The sequence below is a fragment of the Eublepharis macularius genome, chromosome 12, assembly GCF_028583425.1.
Source record: "Eublepharis macularius isolate TG4126 chromosome 12, MPM_Emac_v1.0, whole genome shotgun sequence".
NCBI lineage: Eukaryota > Metazoa > Chordata > Lepidosauria > Squamata > Eublepharidae > Eublepharis > Eublepharis macularius.
The window spans coordinates 69921196-69940010 of NC_072801.1; the positions used below are offsets into that span (position 1 = coordinate 69921196).

Genomic DNA, 18815 nt, shown 5'->3' on the forward strand with positions numbered 1-18815 from the left:
TTGTTTGTTTGTTTGTTTTAAACTGAAGCAAAACTTTTCTTCTCTCTTTACTGGGGCAGCTGGGCATAGGTGGTCTTGTGACACTGAACAAGAACAACAAAAAACACAATGGGAAAAGTACCAATAGTGCTATCTGGAAATACTTAGTATAGAACTAGTTGTGGTTTATCTTAACCATCCTCCATGCCTCCACAAATACTCACACACCATTTCACACACCATTTCATACTGTAGGTCCCAGGCAAATAAAACTAGATATAGGCAGGAACCAAAAAAAATAACGAACCAGTGGTTCATGGTTCAGTGATGACAAGATCTCGAACAAGGTCACATTCGGGTCCCATTCCCCCCATGCACAGAGAGGACAGCAGGTACACATGGATAGGGGTACACACATACATAGGGGTGCAGCTTAAATCTGTCAAACTCAGAAAAAGCTTCTGAGCTGCCCCTCGGGGTTGAAAGCGGTGGCAGCAGACAGCACCCAACTTCCTGCTTCGTGGAAGGGGTGGGAGGGACCCATTCCCCCCTGCTCAGAGGGGACACCAGGTGTCATGGAGGGGGGGTACTGTATGGTGCCACTCTCACATCGACAACAGCAGCAGAGCTGTTCCTTGTGCCCAAAAGCATCATCAGCTGACAGCACCACACCTTCCTGCCTTTGCGGAAAGGACAGGATGGGAAAGACAGGAGAGGCTGGGAGGCATCTGAGCAGATCCAGAGAGGGAGAGGTGTGAAGAGGGAATGGGAACTTGTCTGAGAGTGAAGGGCAAAGGGTCACCAGCAATGGAAGCAGCCCCGAGAACTGAGGGAGGCTTGAGCCTGCTGTGGATGAGCTGGGCCGGCTACAACCCCAGGTTGGCTTAGAGCCCGGGTAGGTGCAGGTCCACAGGAGGGTGCCCCAGTAGGTTGAGGTTCACCTTGATGAATGCCAACATGTCCACCAGGTCCGGGTGCAGACGTGTGCAGCAGGGATGGAGGAGGTCTCCCAGGTGGGAGAACACCCGCTCACTCTGCACGCTGGTGGAAGGGCAGAACAGAATGTTGGCGGTGATGATGGATAGGTCTGGCCATCGGTCAGATTTCCTCACCCAATACTGCAACGGGTTAGCATAGGGGGGCTCGGTGGGCTCAGAAAGGTACTCGCGCACCATAGCCCCCACCGAGTCCTCCACTGAGAGGGACGTGCCCGCTGTGCAGCGGCCAACCATGCAGCTCACAACAAACACCTCCCATTGCCATGTCACTAGCGTCCACCTGTACCACGAACTTACAATTCTCATCTGGGTGTTGTAGTGCTGGTTCTGAGGTGAATAACTTTTTCAATTACTCAAAGGCTTCTTGACATTCTTGAGTCCAATTTAACTTTGCGCTTGGCTTAGCTCCTTGTGCGCCCTTGTTTCTGGTTTTTAATAGATCCGTAAGGGGAAAGGATATCTGAGCAAAGTTCTTTATAAAGGGTCTGTAAAAGTTGACAAAGCCCAGGAACAATTGTAAATGTCTCCTGGTCTTGTGGGGGGGGGGGTCCACCCCACCACTGTCTGTACTTTTGCAGGGTCCATTTTCAACCCCTGCTCTGAAACTCTATACCCAAGAAAGTCCAGTTCCTCCTTATGAAATTTACACTTAGAAAGTTTTACAGGCAGGTGGTTATTATGTAACACTTTCAGTACCTGCTGAACCATCTGGACATGTGACTTATAAGCTTTTGAATAAATAAAAACATCATCTAAATAAACAACAACACCTTTGTACAGGTACTCATGCAGGGTCTCATTGATTATGTTCATGAACACCCCAGGAGCCCCTTGAAGCCCAAAAGGCATCATGGTGTATTCAAACTGTCCCAAGGGATGTAGAATACAGTTTTCCATTCATACCTCCCCTCTGTGACAAAAAAACAAAACAAAAACAAAAACAAGAAACCCTGCCCTGACCAATCAGGGCCTGTGTGGAGTATCTGATAAGGATCTGGGAGACAAAGGTTCGAATCCTACCTCTGCCACAGAAGCTTGAGGGATTACTTTGGGCCACCCACACTTCCTCATTCTAATGTACCTCTAAGACTTGTTCAGAAGATAAAATGGAGGAGTTGCAGTGCCAAAGATGGAAGGTATTGTAACATCCTTGTCCAAGCAAGGAGAACAATAGAGGAGAGGAGAACAATGTGGGGATAAATTGGAGGAGAACAATTTTGGGTCCCCCCATTGGTGAGAAAGCCAAGATATGAACCTTGTTTTAACTCTAATTGTGGCTACAGTTTATAGAACAGGATGATCGCCCTGGAGGTTGCTTCATCAAGCACTGCTGTAACTCTTTTGGCAGGGGGCAGAACTGCTCCTTTAACAATCAATAATCAATAAGTTACAGTTGTAACGAAATGGTTGCCAAGGGTTAAATGAGTGCTGCTAGCAATTAATCTGTCTTAAAGAAAAAGGGAAAAAAATGTTCTCCGTGAGGTTTGATGGGCTGTGGGGCCAGGGAGGGGCCTGTAGGAGTTTTGGTGTGGGACACCCTTCTTCCTGGACTACAACTCCCAGCTGCCCCGGGGCCAAGAAAGTGAGGGAAAAATAAGGGGTGGAGCCTGAATCGATAGACTCAGCCGATCCTGAGGGAAAGTCAGTTGCCTTCTTGGTTGAAGAAGGAGAGGCTCCTGCTGCTGGGTGAAACCAGGTTGCCTAGGCCCTAAATGTGGAGGCCTGGGAGGCAGCAGAAAGGAAAGGAAGGGGGAACCTTCCCTAAGACCCCCCCTTAAGGTAGAGTAGGGAACAGTGTGGTAGGGAAAGCAGACGGCGGTTCTCTTCAGTTTAATTTTCTGCCCTAGGGGTTCTGAAAAGGGGGGGGGTGTCTACCCCTACGTGTTGTGCCTTTACCTGCTTTGTATATAATGCTCTGCATATAGTTATTAAATTATACTTTTTTGAATATAAAGAACCTCCCCCCTCTTGGCACGCTACAAGAAGGGAGGGAGCCCAGGAGAAACTTATCAGGCCAGCCTATGGTGGGTTGCCAGTTCTCCATGGCCCAACCAAAGATTGGGTAATTCACTTCCCAGTAAGGAAATTCAGCCAGAGGGGTCTCACTGCCCCTCAGTCAGGTGCTGTACAAATCATTGAGTGGTGGCAGTGACGAAGAATGTGAGCCATGCCCACCAGGGATGGTGGGAGGCGGATAGCAGGGCTAGCAGGCCATTGACAGCGGCTCAGTTGCCCGCACTGAGAGCCAGCGCCCGTTCCGCCACAACAGGGTTGGCCAGTAGAGCAAGCAGGCTCCACTCTACTGTTTAAGCAAATGAATGAGTAGGTATTCACACAAACCTTCCACAAAGCTCAGTCTTGATTTAATGGAGAAGATAAAGTGATAATAAAAGTGCCAATTAGGAACACAGAATCATCACACAAAGTAAAAGAGAAATTTAATTGCGTTGGATCAGTCCCACTTTTATTTTTTTTAAAAACGAGAGATTCCCTTCCCCCATCATCTGTGTTTTCTTTAACTGAAAACCACCAAGATAAAAAATTTTATGGCAGTGGTTCTACTGGAACCTAGCACTCTCATGCATCACGTTCATTTCTAGATTTGTCCTATCAGGAGAAACCGACAAGGAGATTCAGGCCTTTTTTTAAAAAAAAAAGAATCCTATTTCAAAATGGTTGCAAACCAAAGCACAATTGTACATATGATAACTATTCAGATTGTCTAAGTTCTGGATACAACCCAGTGAGCTCCAAGTATGCGTCTAAACTGGAAATATTGTAATTAGTGTGGCAGAAATAGGACAAGTTCTTAGAGGGCTACTATCTTCAGTACTCCTTATAACATGGTCCTTCTTGTTCAGCTCAGGCTTCAGAACAATATTGTAGCATTTGGGAAGAAAGATGAAGCCTAATAGACCAGCACTGGAGGCTAATATGGAGAAGACCTCCGTGGCCACCATGTATTTCCCTTTAATGCTCAGGTAGGTTGGGACAAAGGAGAGCCAAACACTGCAAAAGACCAACATGCTGAAGGTGATGAACTTGGCTTCATTGAAAGTATCAGGTAACTTCCTAGCTGGGAAAGCCACAGCAAAGCTGGCAATGGCCAGAAAGCCCATGTAGCCCAAGACACAGTAGAACATAACAGTGGAGCCCTCATTACATGTCAGAATAATTTCTTCCATGATTGAATTCATATCAACATCTGAGAATGGGGGAGAGGCTGCCAGCCATAGACCACAGATTCCTGCTTGAATAAGAGTACAAGAAAAAACCGTGGAGTTGGCCTGTCTTTTCCCCACCCACTTCCTCAAACTGGATCCTGGTTTGGTAGCCAGGAAGGCTAGAACAACAGTGACATTCTTAGCCAACACAGAAGAAACAGCCATTGAGAAGATGATGCCGAAAGCGGCTTGGCGGAGGAGGCAGGTCCCCTTCGCAGGCTGGCCAATGAAGAGCAAAGCAGAAAGGAAACAGAGCAGGAGGGAGAGGAGAAGAGTGTAGGTGAGGCTCCGGTTGTTGGCTTTGACAATGGGCGTGTCGTGGTGTTTTATAAAGAGTCCTAAGACGAGGCCTGTGATCAGAGAAAACAGAAGAGCAATCAGGGCTAAACTCATCCCCAAAGGTTCCTCATAGGCCAAAAACGTTTCCACCTTAGGAATGCACACATTCTGTCCCTTGTTTGGATACTGGTCATCTCTGCATTGAAAACATTCAGCCTCCTCACCTTCCAATTTCTGATGCCTAAGAGTTTCTGTACATGAGATGAATTACACGAGGACGCTCAAATAAAAGGAGATGCTATACTAACCGGGAAGCCAAGTTTTAAAAGACAGATTGGAAGGCTCTGTCAGTTTCACCTCTCTAGAGCAGGTAAATACTTCTCAGTGGGTTTATTTCCTCTTTGTGTCCCTGAAGACTCTGTCAGTTTTACCTCCCCTTCAGAGAAAGAACCCACATGCATTCCTGCTTGCTTTCATTTTATGGTGTCCCCCCCTCAGCTAGTGTCCTGAGGGAGTGAGGGGGTGATTGGCTGACAGGCAGGTCAGCCAGGGATCCGTACCCTATGCAGTGCCAATGCTCTTTAAAGCTGTAAGTAATACAATTGTAGCCTTTTATACCTCTACACATGGTTTCTGTGTCTCCTTCCTACACCTTAGCCCGCTCCCCTCAAGTTGTCATTCTGTAAGAGTTTCCCAGGGGGGGAATGCTAATGGAGGGAGGCTTCACTGTATCCTGAGGAGGTTCTTTTGCATATGGATTGGTGCTTGATGTGCTAATCTTCCCTGCACAGCTATTGTTGGGTATAGAGTGTTTTGTTAGCCTGGTGTTTTTCAGGATTCTTAAAGTCTCTTCTTTCCTGTTGAAATTGTGCTTATGCTTATGAATTTCAATGGCTTCCCTGTGCAGTCTGACAAAGTAGTTGGAAGCGTTGTCAAGTATTTTAGTGTCCTGGAATAGGATACTGTGTCCTGTTTGAGTTAGGCTATGTTCAGCCACTGCTGATTTTTCAGGATGGCCAAGTCTGCAGTGTCTTTCATGTTCTTTTATATTTGTCTGGATCCTCAGGATACAGTGAAGCCTCCATCCATTAGCATTCCACGCCCTGGGAAACTTACAGGATGGCTCAGCTCAACCCCACCCCTCTTGAGTAGATATAAATGACCTGCAAACATCTTTTCCACACTGTGACACTGAGAGATCTCTGTCTTTTGATGCTACACCTCTGAAGATGCCAGCCACAGCTGCTGGCAAAACGTCAGGAACTACAATGCCAAGACCACGGCTATATAGCCCAGAAAATCCACAACAACCAATAAATAAATGAATAAATAAATAAAGTAATCATATTGCATTTGAGTGAAAGTGGGTGTCTGAGCACTAGATCAATACTTAGTGCTCTTTTCTTGCTGTTCCCCATTATTTTCATAAATAATAGAGAGCAAATTTGCTTAAGTAGTGGTTAAGAGCTATGAGACTCTAATCTGGAGAACCAGGTTTGATTCCCCTCTCTTCCACTTATAGTCATCTGGCTGACCTTGTGTCAATCACAGCTCTTCTAGAGCTCTCTCAGCTGCACCCACTCCACAGGGTAATTGTTGGGGGGATAATAATAACATACTTTGTAAACCACTCTGAGTGGATGTTAAATTGTCCTCAGGGGTGGTCTATAAAATGAATGTTGTTGTTGTTGTTCTTATTTCAGTTTTCTATACCCTTTATTCCTCTCCCATAGAAAGCTACCTAATGTTTTACTCTCAAAAATTAAAGACTAAATATGAACATGAACTAGAGCGTGAGCCTTTCTGGAGGGACTGTGGATGGTTAAGATAAACCACAACTACTTCTATCCCAAGTATGTCCAGACAGCACTATTGCTTCTTTTCTTATGGTATTTTTTTTCTTGTTCAGTATCACAAAACCAACTGTGTCCAGTAGCCCCACTAAAGAGAGAAGAAAAGTTTTGCTGAAATGTAAGAAACATGTTTTTTTTAGTTGTTCTACTGACAAATTCGTAAAGTGTGAGTATCTCCTCTTTAATTATCAACATGATTATTGCTTGTTTGAGTCCCTAAGGCATTTCAGTAGCCATTAGAGGGAGAAAAGTCAATTGTGGATTGTACTAGAAATACAGCCTCTAATATTCCAACACGGTGGGAGAGCTAGGGACAGACAAGGGTCTTTTAATCTAATCTTTCTTTGATATGTGAAATCATGTTAAGGAGATCATGCAAATCACATTGTTTTAAAATTGAATGATTCCAACAGTAATGTGAGCAGAGAGAAATCTTTAGTTTGATGGATGTGTTACAGGATGCTTTCAGTTGTGGTATTGGTTCTGGCTATGCTGCCTCAATTCATAACCAAGGTTCATGATGTTAAAGGCTCCATGAGCAAACCCCGCTTAAATCCTTACAAATATTATCAAGCAGGAGATCTCATTATTGGAGGATTTAGTACTCATATCTTTGCCATTTCAAATGAAATGAATTTCACACAACTACCCAATGATATGGCATATCATGAACCTTTGTAAGGAGGGCTTTTTCTTCCTGTTATTTGTTTGTGTTAATAGCTGACAATTACATTGAATCCTAGGGATGTTAAGTTAATATTATCTTCTCTTTTAATTTGCCACCTTGTATCCATTCCATGCTTCTTTGTGGAATAGAGGAAATCTATTGTCCACATTGACCACGTATGGAAGGCACTGTGTGAAGAATCTTCAGCTATGGAATAATAACAATAACAACAACATTTGATTTATATTCTGCTCTTCAGGACAACTTAATGCCCACTCAGAGCGGTTTACAAAGTATGTCATTATTATCCCCACAACAAACACCTTGTGAGGTGGGTGGAGCTGAGAGAGCTCTGAGAGAGCTGTGACTGACCCAAGGTCACTGGCTTCAAGTGGAGGAGTGGGGAATTAAACCCAGCTCTCCAGAGTAGAGTCCTGCATTCTTAATCACTACATCAAACTGGCTCTCAAGCCAACAAGCTGTATTGTAATAGCAAACTTATTACTTAGTAAAAGAGAGTCCATATGTGCAGCTTGGGGTGGTCATGAATCTTAATACATTGGATATAGCATTTGAATCAGGTTGTACCTATCCACACATTCCTAAAAGTTTCATTGGATAGAAACTCTTGGTTCAGGAGTGGTGGGGTTTTTTTCCAGTTTTTATTGAACATTTGGACTCCAATTACATTTCAGAATCTCTCAGCACTGACTGTCCAGTAGAATATTCATATTACAGAATCAGCTAATATAGAGAAGATAAAGAAATAATCTAGGGATTGGGGTGGCAGTCAAACTTTAAATGGGATGCAGCTGATAGACCTGATTATTGTTTGACCCAGTTCATTGTACTGATACCAAAGACAATATTTCTAGTAAGAACTGAGTAATCAAGCAAGAGGCACGATAATATTACAACATTTTTTGCCTTGGTGCTCTGTGATTCTTGTCCTAGTGTACGGACTAAGTATTATCAACATATCTTGGCCATGGCATTTGCTGTGAATGAAATCAATGAAAACCTCCAGCTCTTACCAAATGTCACCTTGGGCTTCCATGTCCGTAACAGCTACTTCAATGCCAGAGAGACCTATCGTGCCACAATACATCTGCTCTCTACAGAGAATAGATTTCTTCCCAACTACAAGTGCGATTCCCAGAACAATCTGATCGGCGTCGTTGGAGGACTGGAAGCTGAGACTTCCTTCTACATAGCAACTCTGCTGGCCATCTACAAGATTCCACAGGTAGGTCAGATATGTCAACTATCAAAGGAATCTAACAAGAGTTCTTATTTTTAGAAGGATGCTAACAGAAGTGAACAGAAACATTTCTTCTAAATTATCTTAATGACATATCTCTTTCCTGCAAACATACCACATCTGAATTCTGTGATGTCAAAATGCCAAATGTCTCTGTACTTTTGAGACCTCTCCGAATATACCCTAAGATGGCACATTGCAATAGTCCATTATAGACGCTACGAAGCCATAGGTAACTGTGATCAGGGGTATCTTCCTCAAGTATGGCTAGATGTGGCAGACCACTAGTAAAGAGCACTCATTGTTACAACTGTACACTTATTTATAAGTGCAGTTATTATTATTATTCATAGATATTACTATGCAATTTTATTGTTTTAGATTCAGTTTCAAGGACTAGTTCACAAATGAACAATGATGAATCCCTACAGTGATTGTAATGCACTCTGTCTGAATTACCTATTCCAGACCACATCACTCAATTTCATGCTCCTCCATACAAGAAAGAAAAAAAATCCTGAACATAAAAATTAACATATTGAACAGTAGAATAGAATGAAATTTTAAAGAAAGAACCATTGGTGCTAAACACACACATACGGCTTAAAGAAACGGTCAAGACCTTTCCATTCCAATATAGGGCCAAGCTACACATGACGAATGACACTTGAACAGCAAGTGTATTTCTCCCTGTTCACTTGCCCTCCAATCAATCCACTTGCCGTTCAAGTGTCATTCGTCATGTGTAGCTTGGCCCTAAGTCACTTATATTCATCCAGAATGGTAGCTGTGATAATTTTCCACAGGGCTCCTGTTTTATTTTGCCTCTACAGGCTAACAACCCAGGGTTTCCTTTTTTTTTCAGTCAATGTGGGCTGGAATATTGTATTGGCATCCATTTTGGCCATTGAGATTTGGGTGGTTTGGGTGGTAGCATCAGCACTTTTTAAAACACCACCCTTTGTATTTTCCCATTTTGTACAATTAGAGTCCCGAGATTCCCTTCTAGAGCAATATACACCGTTGCTCCTCTGTCACCTCTTTCTTGTTCCTTCCCACCTCTACCTTTTTAATCAGCTGCAGCTGGTCCAAAGGGCATCCTGCATTCAGGATCACAGTGACGTCAGAAGTGAGCCCAGCTGAGGTCATGGAAGGAGTTGCTGTCACATCTGTTCAGCACAGAGCAGGGAAGGATGTGGGATGCCAGAAGAGGGCAGAGCTAGCTCCCTTCCCTGTTCCGCATCATGAGTTTCATGACCATGCTGGGATGCACACCACGACATCCTCCCCAGGATTCTTGGCTCAGGTCCAGGCTTGGAGTCAGGAAGGGATTTGGAAATAAAAGGCTCAGCTAGGGTGTAGGTCTCCGGGAGGCCAGAAGGTGACCTACTAGGAAGGGGTAAGAAAATTGATCATTAACCTCTTCTTGCATATTATATGGGAAATCCAAGAGTCTCAAGGTTCTTATAAATTGGGGTATTTCTTTTTCCAAGATTCGCTTTTTTACATATAGCTGATGATTCCTCTTATTATCCTAGTCTTTTTAAAGAGCTGGATTTCTAATAATTTCTCCTTGAAGAGAAATCAAGGTGTCTTCTTCTAACTTCAGCCCTTGCAGGTTTTTTTTATATTACACAGCCCAGGGCAATACTCTAACAGGAAGATAGGAAAGCTTGGGAAGACATTGTGTACCTCTTAGCACCTATAGAGTGAAATTATGAAAATTTGCAGAACTGCCTTTCCTATTCCTCCTCTCTTCCAATTCCTCTTTAATCAAAAGGAATTAATTAGAAAACTGACTCCAAATTCCTAAAAAGAAGGAAAGGACTGTTGGACTATCTATCTATCTATCTATCTATCTATCTATCTATCTATCTATCTATCTATCTATCTATCTATCTATCTATCTATCTATCTATCTATCTATCTATCTATCTATCTATCTATTTATAGTCTGCCTTTCTCATTAAGAATCAAGGTGGATTACACAGCATGAGTTAGTGTGGTTAATATCAAAGACATTTTCAAAGATTTAAAAACCAGCAGAAATCCAGTACAGAGTTGGAGAAATGTTGAAACAGAGAATAAGAAATTTGATGACTGACATATTAAAAAACATAGAAACAAGCCAGTGGTTTTAGGTAAGTAACCATGCTGGTCTGCAGTAGAACAGCCAGATTTCAGTCCAGTGGTGCCTTAGAGACCAACAAGATTTTCAGAGTGTAAGCTTTCAGAGTCAGAGCTTCCTTCTTTTGACATGGGCAATTTTGCATTCGGAGCATACTGTAGTGAGGGAGGGCAACTACCCCCCACCTCCCCCCTGGGGCAACCACTCCACCACCATTCCCCACTGACTTACCTGGCCTGCAGGGAGAGGGGGAGGGTGATCAGCTGTGTGGTGGGCTGCGGCAGTGGTGGCAGCAGTGGCAGCATGCATGAGGCTGCAACGGCCTACAGCTGGCTTCTCTGCTGCTGCACCACCCCCTCTGAGCCTGCAGGGCAGTGGGGAAGGGTGGAGCCTCCTCCTCCAACCCTTCCTGCCTCTCAAATGGCCACCATCAGGGGTAGCCATCTAGTAATCCTTCATGGCTTTCCCGTTCCCAGTGAATGAAGACACTTCCATTTCCTCTTCATAATTAACCAGAAAGTAAAGTACAAATTTATACATGATTTCCATTAGCAACCAAACAGGAAGGTATGCTCTTCTTTGCAGATTACAAATACATTGTGAACCCTGAGACAAATTTTGAAACTTTCCCATCTCAGCCTATACCTTTTTCTCCCAATGTTGTTTTCCTTTAGCTCACATATGGTACTACTTCAGACAGAAATGAAAAATTAGCAGACCTTTCTTTCTATCGAATGGTCCCAAATGAAGCCCAGGAATACAAAGGGATTCTCCACTTAATTCTGCACTTCAGGTGGACATGGATTGGCATCATTACTGTGGATGATGAACGCAGAGAAAGATTTCAGCAGGTCATGCTTCCTCTCTTTTCGCAGAATGGCATCTGTGTGGCCTTCAGGGAAAAAATCCTCCAGGTCTCCAGGCTTGAATATTATTTTGAAATGATGAAATATGCATGGGAAATATTTGGTGTTATAATGGAGAGTAAAGCCAAAGCAGTGGTCCTTTATGGAGATACTGGGTCTCTATCATATCTGAGATGGTTCATAAAATTTTCAGAGATGGGATACACACCAGTAGCGCTTAAAGGTAAAGTGTATATTATGTCAGTTCAGATGGATGTGGCATCATATTATTATCAAAGAATATGGGACATAGAGTTCCTTCATGGTGCTATATCCTTCGCAGTTCACTCAAATGAACCACCAGGATTCCAGCAATTTCTTCAGAACAGGCAGCCTCTTTGGACTAAAGGAGATGGCTTCATCAGGGAATTCTGGGAACAGGCATTCCTCTGTCAGTTCCCAGATTCACCTTTGGATAAGGGTTTTGATCAAACATGCACTTGGGAGGAGAAGCTGGAGAGCCTGCCTGGAGATGTCTTTGAAATGAATATGACAGGCCACAGCTACAGTATCTACAATGCAGTCCATGCTGTGGCTCATGCTTTGCATCTTCAGCATTCATCCCTTTATGGACATAGAAGAATGGTGGAGAGGAAGAAATATAACCTCTTAAGTCAACCTTCATGGCTGGTAAATATCTTAGGTAGAAAGAAAATCATGTCTCTGGAGACTGTAATAGAATGCAGTTCTGTCCAGAAACCGTTCACAATTTTTTCTTCTTCACTTCAAGTTGGGTATTCTTTCTGTCTTGAGAAGTAGAAAAGAGCAAGAGTCCAGTAGCACATCGAAGCCTAATAAAATTTGTGGTACTGCATTAACTTTCATCAGTCACAGCTCCCTTTTCCAGATACAGCTAGAATGTGAATCCAGTGATTCCAGATGCTGAATGACAATAGCTGGTGAATGGAGGGAAAATTGTACCCTTGTAGGACTTTCAGTTGCTGACATGAAAGTAGCAATTATCCTGCAGAAGAATTTCAGAGAAAGATTAGAAAGAGAGACTGTTGAATTTCAACTGATAACGATTCTCAAAACAATGTATCAACCTAGAGTGAATTGGGACATAGGCTTCCTGTCTCATTACCAATACTGATTTTTCCACAACCTCTACCCTCTACATACTTCACCCTATCCAATCGTGCCTTCTATTTTCATGCACCGGCTATTGTCATTCAGCATCTGAAATGACTCCACTGTCCAAGATACAAGGACAAGTGATTCTAGATGAATCATCTGAGCTGTGACTCATGAAAGTTCATACCCTACCACAAATTTTATTAGTCTTAGACCTGCTACTGGACTCTTGCTCCTTTCTACTTCTTACTCACTTGTTTGCTCTCCCATTCAGCTACACCTCTGAAGGTGCTACACCTCTGAAGATGCCAGCCACAGCTGCTGGCGAAACGTCAGGAACTACAATGCCAAGACCACATCAATACAGCCCGGAAAACCCACAACAACCAAAAATATAATAGTTTTTCAAGCTTCAGCACTCTTCACTGTTTGCTTCAGCCCTCTCAGGCACCAGCCCACTCCTAATGGTTTACTTGCAGTTTCCTACCAGAGGAGTCAATCATGGTCTTTTTCTCTCTGAGATTCCCTCTAAGTCTGGGTATGGGATTTAGGGCAACCCTTCTGTCATGCCTCTCATGCTAAGTGTGCAACTCCCTTCTAGTCTGAAAATCCTTCCTCCTGAGAAAACTCAGTGTTGAGGATATATTCCCTATCAATTTCCTCCCACCTTGATGGGCAACAAACAGAGCTGGAAAATGCATTTCCTCTTGAAATCAATACATGTAAAAATCTGAATGGGTGCAATACCTCCAGTACAATAAGAAAGAATAAAACTGGACAACATAAAAATATCACAGACATAAAAAACACTTTATTAAGATACAATTATCATTTGTGTGTAAAGTGCCTTCAAGGTATAAATGGTGACCCAAGATAGGGACTTTCAAGGCAACTGAGAAGCAGAGGTCATTTGTCGTTGCCTTCCTCTTCAGTGTCTTCATTGGTGGCCTCCCATCCAATTACCAACCGTGATTAGCTTCCAAGATCTAAAGGGACTGGACTGCCTTCCCTTTGAAGAGACAATTATTTTTTTAAAAACACTTTTCTTTCCAACGGCAACAAAAAGGAGAAACATAGTTTGTAGAACTGAAGAAAGGAAGTCCGACTGAGCTCCACACTTTTCTCACAGACAGGATACACCACCCATTAAAAAAATTCTTAAGAATATATAACAACTAGAAAATGTTAACTATTAGAACAAAATATATTTATATGAGCTGAAAATATATTCAGGAAAAGGGATCAGCTTTAATGGATAACAAGATTTCTTAGCAATGTTCAGGAAAAAATAAGATACTCTTTAATCTTTAGATCATGTCTGTATAAAAGAGAGCCAGAACTTCTTATTAGTTGTCTTGTTTATTGACTGGAAACAGAGGTTTAATGTTTCAAAATCTATCTGTTGGTTTTCAATCCTACATTCTTCTGATGAAGATATATCTTCAATATCCCAGATGCCTTTACTTTTCATTGTGATGGGCATTTTCTTTCCAATGAACAGCTAATCTCCTTTTGTGTACCCCTTTTTTATCTAGCTTCACCACTTTCTGAGAAGCATCTCCTTTAATAACAGTGCTGGGGAGGAAATTTCATTTGATACCAGTGGAGAACTAGTAACGGGGTATGATGTAATTAACTGGGTAGCTTTCCCAAATCAATCATTTTTTAAAGTGAAAATTGGAGAGTTTAATCCAGAAGCTCCTGCAGACCAAGGTCTTACCCTTAGTGATGGTGACATCACATGGAACAGTTGGTTTAACCAGGTAGGACTCGTCTACGTAATCTGGGAAAACTCCCATTACAAAAAAACTTCTTATGCTAACATGCACTGTGGAGCTCCATTGCTTTTTAAAAAGAGCCACATTGAGTGCAAACCCTCATTTGAAAACCCAGGACAGAAAACATAGTCACTGTGGATCAATATAGAGCAAGCAGCAAATGGGTGAGGGTCTTGATCCTATTTTTCCACATCTCTAAATATCTTCATTCCTACTTTGCCAAAGTTTATGCTGGAGCTCAATGGCCCTGTGGCTTGGGACTTTCCTTAGACTTGGTTGACAGTGTGTAAGATCTAGCTGGAACCAACCCCAAGTCTGTCCATCTGTCTGTTTAATTTGAGGGTGTTGTTTACATTTCTAAACAAACTGTGATCAGGACAGAGGGCTGATTGAGATGTTCTGATGTAATACTTTCCTATCTGCACTTAAAAACATCGGAAGAATATCCAAACATTTCGATGTATTGTCGAAGGCTTTCACGGCCGGAGAACGATGGTTGTTGGGGGTTTTCCGGGCTGTATTGCCGTGGTCTTGGCATTGTAGTTCCTGACGTTTCGCCAGCAGCTGTGGCTGGCATCTTCAGAGGTGTAGCACCAAAAGACAGAGATCTCTCAGTGAGAGATCTCTGTCTTTTGGTGCTACACCTCTGAAGATGCCAGCCACAGCTGCTGGCGAAACGTCAGGAACTACAATGCCAAGACCACGGCAATACAGCCCGGAAAACCCCCAACAACCATCCAAACATTTCGATTCTTAAAATAGAGTTATCAATTTCCAGGTGGAGCATGGAGTCTCTGGATTACAGAGATTAGCTCCAGTGGAAAAAATGTCACCTTTAAAGGGCACAAACTATGACATCACATCCCCCTGAGGTTCCTTCACATACCCTCCCTAGCCAACACCATCTTTTTTTTTTTTTGAAAATTTTATTTTTTTATTACCTACATTGACTAACAATACAGAGGGAAAGAAGGGGGGCAGGGGAAGGAAAGAAAAAAAAACAGCAACATATAACAACAGTACACTACAGATAATGCTTTCCCTTCATACTGCCATTATTAAAAAATTAAAACTTTGTAAGATATTGATGGAGTGGTTGACCTTGCAAAATACAGATTACAATCCAAATTAAGTCTTCCTCCCCCCCCCTCCGGGCCTCGGACGCAGTTCTCTCTGAGCAACTGCAACCGCAGTGCTCGTTCCCTCCCCCCCCTTCAGACTTCAAATCCTTTTCTTCTTGCTTGGTGTCTTGCTGAAATTCTTGATTTTTGTCCTCAAAATCCCTTAGTTGATCTTCTCATGTTATCTTGTAAGCTTGATCTTTGTAACTAAACCAGATACCTTCCGGAAATAGCCATTTATACTTTATTCCACGTTCCCTCAGAAGAGCTGCGAACTTTTTATACTTAAATCTTCTTTTCCGAACTAAAAATGGGACGTCCTTCAGTATCTTAACTTTATTACCCAGAAAGTCCAGATCCGCATTGTATGAGTTGTATAGGATAGTGTCTCAGATCCTCTTAGATGAAAAATCGATGATGATCTTGCGAGGCAGCTGACGCTTTGTTGCATATTTTGAAGAAGCCCGACAGACTTCCAAAATGGCGCTTTTTACCTCTTCTTTAGTTGCCCACGTGGGTGTCGCCAATAGTTCCGAGGCCAGACCCCATAAATCCTCATTTTCCTCCTCTTTCACATTCTGGAGGCGCAAAATTGTCTGTGTTCGTTCCACTTGTAGCCCGATCAGCTGGTTCTCCACCAGCTTTAACTCTTTATTCATTGCCCTCACGAGTGACGCATTTTCCCGAGCAGACTTCTCTGCCCCCCCCCACTGCTTCCTTAATGGTTTTTACTTCGCTCTCAATTAAGCCCACCCTTTGATCTGTTTCATTCAGCTTGTCAACAAAGGGCTTTATGGCTTCAATAACCGACCTCTTCACCAAGTCCTTGAGCGACTCTCCTTTCTCCTGCAGGGCAGCCGAGATTGACTTGCCCAAAGCAGGACTCTGCTTTTTCGCTGCCATTTTAGGGGGGGGGACCGTCGACCAAATTCTGAAACTCAGCGAGGGGGAAGAACGAGCCTTCTTAGCTTCAGATCCCACCACTCCTTCGTGTGCACTTGTAATCCTAGCCAACACCATCTAATCTCAAGAATACTGAAAAGGAAAGTTAGACCACACAGGCTTAGCACAGATGGAGAATGTAATCCTTCATCATTTTCATAGCTTGAAGCAGCCCTGCAGAAGTGAATGAATCCATCACACACCACACCACATGTGAGAAGTGAATATCTTCAGGGCTTTTTTTCAGCAGGAACATGGTGGAACTAAGTTCTGGCACCTCTTGAAAATGGTCACGTGGCTGGTGGCCACGCCCCCTGATCTCCAGACAGAGGGGAGTTTAGATTGCCCTCAGAGGGCAATCTAAACTCCCCTCTGTCTGGAGATCAGGAGGCGGAGCAACCGGCCATGTGACCATTTTCACCTAGAGTGATTTAAACTTTAAAAAACTCTCCCTTTGTTCCAGCTGACCCAAAGTGACATCATTGTGCAGTCCTGAGTTCCACCACTGAGTTCCACCACCTCTTTTCCCAGAAAAAAGTCCTGAATATCTTAGGTTATTGACCATTAATAACTGAGACAAAGAAACAAAATGTCACTTTCTATCTTTTTCCTGATTATTTTCCTTTGTCATTAATATGTTAGAGACAGCCTCTTTCTGTCTGCAATGAAAATTGCCACCCGAGTCATAGGAAAAAAATGAAGGAACGAGAGCCATTCTGTTGCTATGACTGTGTTCCGTGTCCAGAAGGGAAGATTTCCAATAAGCAGGGTAAGAGAATTGTAGTCCAATCCAAAGCCAGATTGCACCCTTGTAAACTTAGATGGAGAAGGAAGACAATATAAGCTGCTTTGGGTCCCATTGGAGTGGAAGGCAGGTTATAGGTGAAATAAATAGATTTTTTTCCCCATAGGGTTTGAAATATAACAATGTACATTATGGCAAATCCCAGTGATGGGATAACAACAACAATAACATTTGATTTATATATCAGAGCAACTACTGGTGACTGAGCTAAAAAAATGCCTTGGGTTTTTGAGGTCACAAATTATAATTAAAATGTGGCTTTTACTGAACTTTTAACTTGTGTTTTCTTGGTTACATCGAATCCCTATTGAGCTCCATCTCTACATTTTGCCCTCCCCAGGCTCCAACACTAAATCTCCAGGACTTTTCCAACCCAGAATTGGCAATGCACAAACTGCATGTACAACCTGCATAACCTGTGTGTACAGGCTGTACACTTGTTTGTAAGAAAGAGCCAGCATGTATTCACTTTACAAATGAAAGCAGGGATTAGTACCTGGATATATATGGAGATATGTGGGGTTTCAATCACATGTTCAGCTGCACACACATTGTAACATGGGACACCACCACCATCACCACCACCACCACCACCACCACCATCATCATCATCATCATCATCATCATCATCATCATCATCATCATCATCATCATGGAACTCCTATAGCATTGTTCACATAACATACATTAAATGTGTGTGCAATTTGTGGACAGTGTACACTTTTATTTATACGTAAAGTTGAGTCATTCTCCCCCTTTCTCTGTTTTACAGACTTGGATGACTGCATCACTTGCAGAGAAGATCACTACCCAAACAGGGGACAAGACCAGTGCATTCCCAAAGAAATTACTTTCTTATCTTATGAAGAGCCCTTGGGGATCACTTTAGTGGCTTTTGTTGTTTTTATTTCTCTCACCACTGTTTGGGTGCTGGGAATCTTTATCAAGCACCACAGCACCCCCATTGTAAGAGCCAATAACAGAGACCTCACCTATACCCTCCTCATCTCCCTCCTCCTTTGCTTCCTTTCTGCTTTGCTATTCATTGGTCAGCCAGAACCGACGTCCTGTCTCCTCCAACAAAGCATTTTTGGCATGGTCTTCTCAGTTGCCGTTTCTTGCGTGCTGGCAAAAACGATCACGGTGGTTCTGGCTTTCTCGAGCATCCAGCCTGGAAGCAGCATGAGGAAGTGGGTGGGGAAAAGAGTGGGCAATGCTATTGTGATTTCCTGCTCCCTTTCCCAAGCAGCCATTTGCTGTGTGTGGCTGGCAACTTCTCCCCCATTCCCAGATGTCGACATGCACTCACAGACTGAATCCGTTGTCCTGGAATGCAATGTGGGGTCTGTTGCTATGTCTTACTGTGTTTTGGGCTACATGGGCTTGCTGGCCCTTGTTAGCTTTGTGGTGGCTTTCCTTGCCAGAAAGTTACCTGACAGTTTTAATGAAGCCAAATTTATCACTTTCAGCCTATTGGTCTTTTGCAGTGTCTGGGTGTCTTTTGTTCCGACCTACCTGAGCACCAAGGGAAAATTCATGGTGGCCGTGGAGATCTTCTCCATCTTAGCCTCCAGTGCTGGGCTGCTGGGCTGTATCTTTGCCCCTAAATGTTACATTATCATTCTGAGGCCTGAGTTGAATAACAGGGACCAGCTGATAAGAAGAAAAGGGCAATAATGTGAAAAAAACTATGGTAATCTGTCATAAAGGATCCATCTCTGTGTCCTTCTGTCCTTCTTTCTTTGCCACTCATAACTTATCCAAAAAGAAGGGAATTGGCAACCAACTCCAGGAGAGTTTA

General features: G+C 43.1%; 1 protein-coding gene across 1 annotated transcript; it reads left to right on the top strand.

Moving 5' to 3' along the window:
* The first annotated feature begins 3878 nt into the window (after positions 1–3878).
* LOC129339720 (vomeronasal type-2 receptor 26-like) lies at positions 3879–18691 on the top strand. Its single transcript, XM_054994303.1, has 6 exons — positions 3879–3958; positions 7955–8246; positions 11064–11924; positions 13904–14131; positions 16852–16978; positions 17787–18691. Exons 1-6 carry the CDS (start codon positions 3879–3881, stop codon positions 18689–18691), a joined length of 2493 nt encoding a protein of 830 aa, XP_054850278.1.
* The last annotated feature ends 124 nt before the right edge of the window (positions 18692–18815 follow it).

Excerpts from the sequence above, each read along its gene's own strand:
- LOC129339720 (XM_054994303.1), top strand. The coding sequence starts at position 3,879 with ATGAAGCCTAATAGACCAGCACTGGAGGCTAATATGGAGAAGACCTCC. Across the intron at positions 8,247-11,063 it reads CCATCTACAAGATTCCACAG|CTCACATATGGTACTACTTC; the intron begins GTAGGTCAGATA and ends GTTTTCCTTTAG. Across the intron at positions 16,979-17,786 it reads GAAGATTTCCAATAAGCAGG|ACTTGGATGACTGCATCACT; the intron begins GTAAGAGAATTG and ends TCTGTTTTACAG.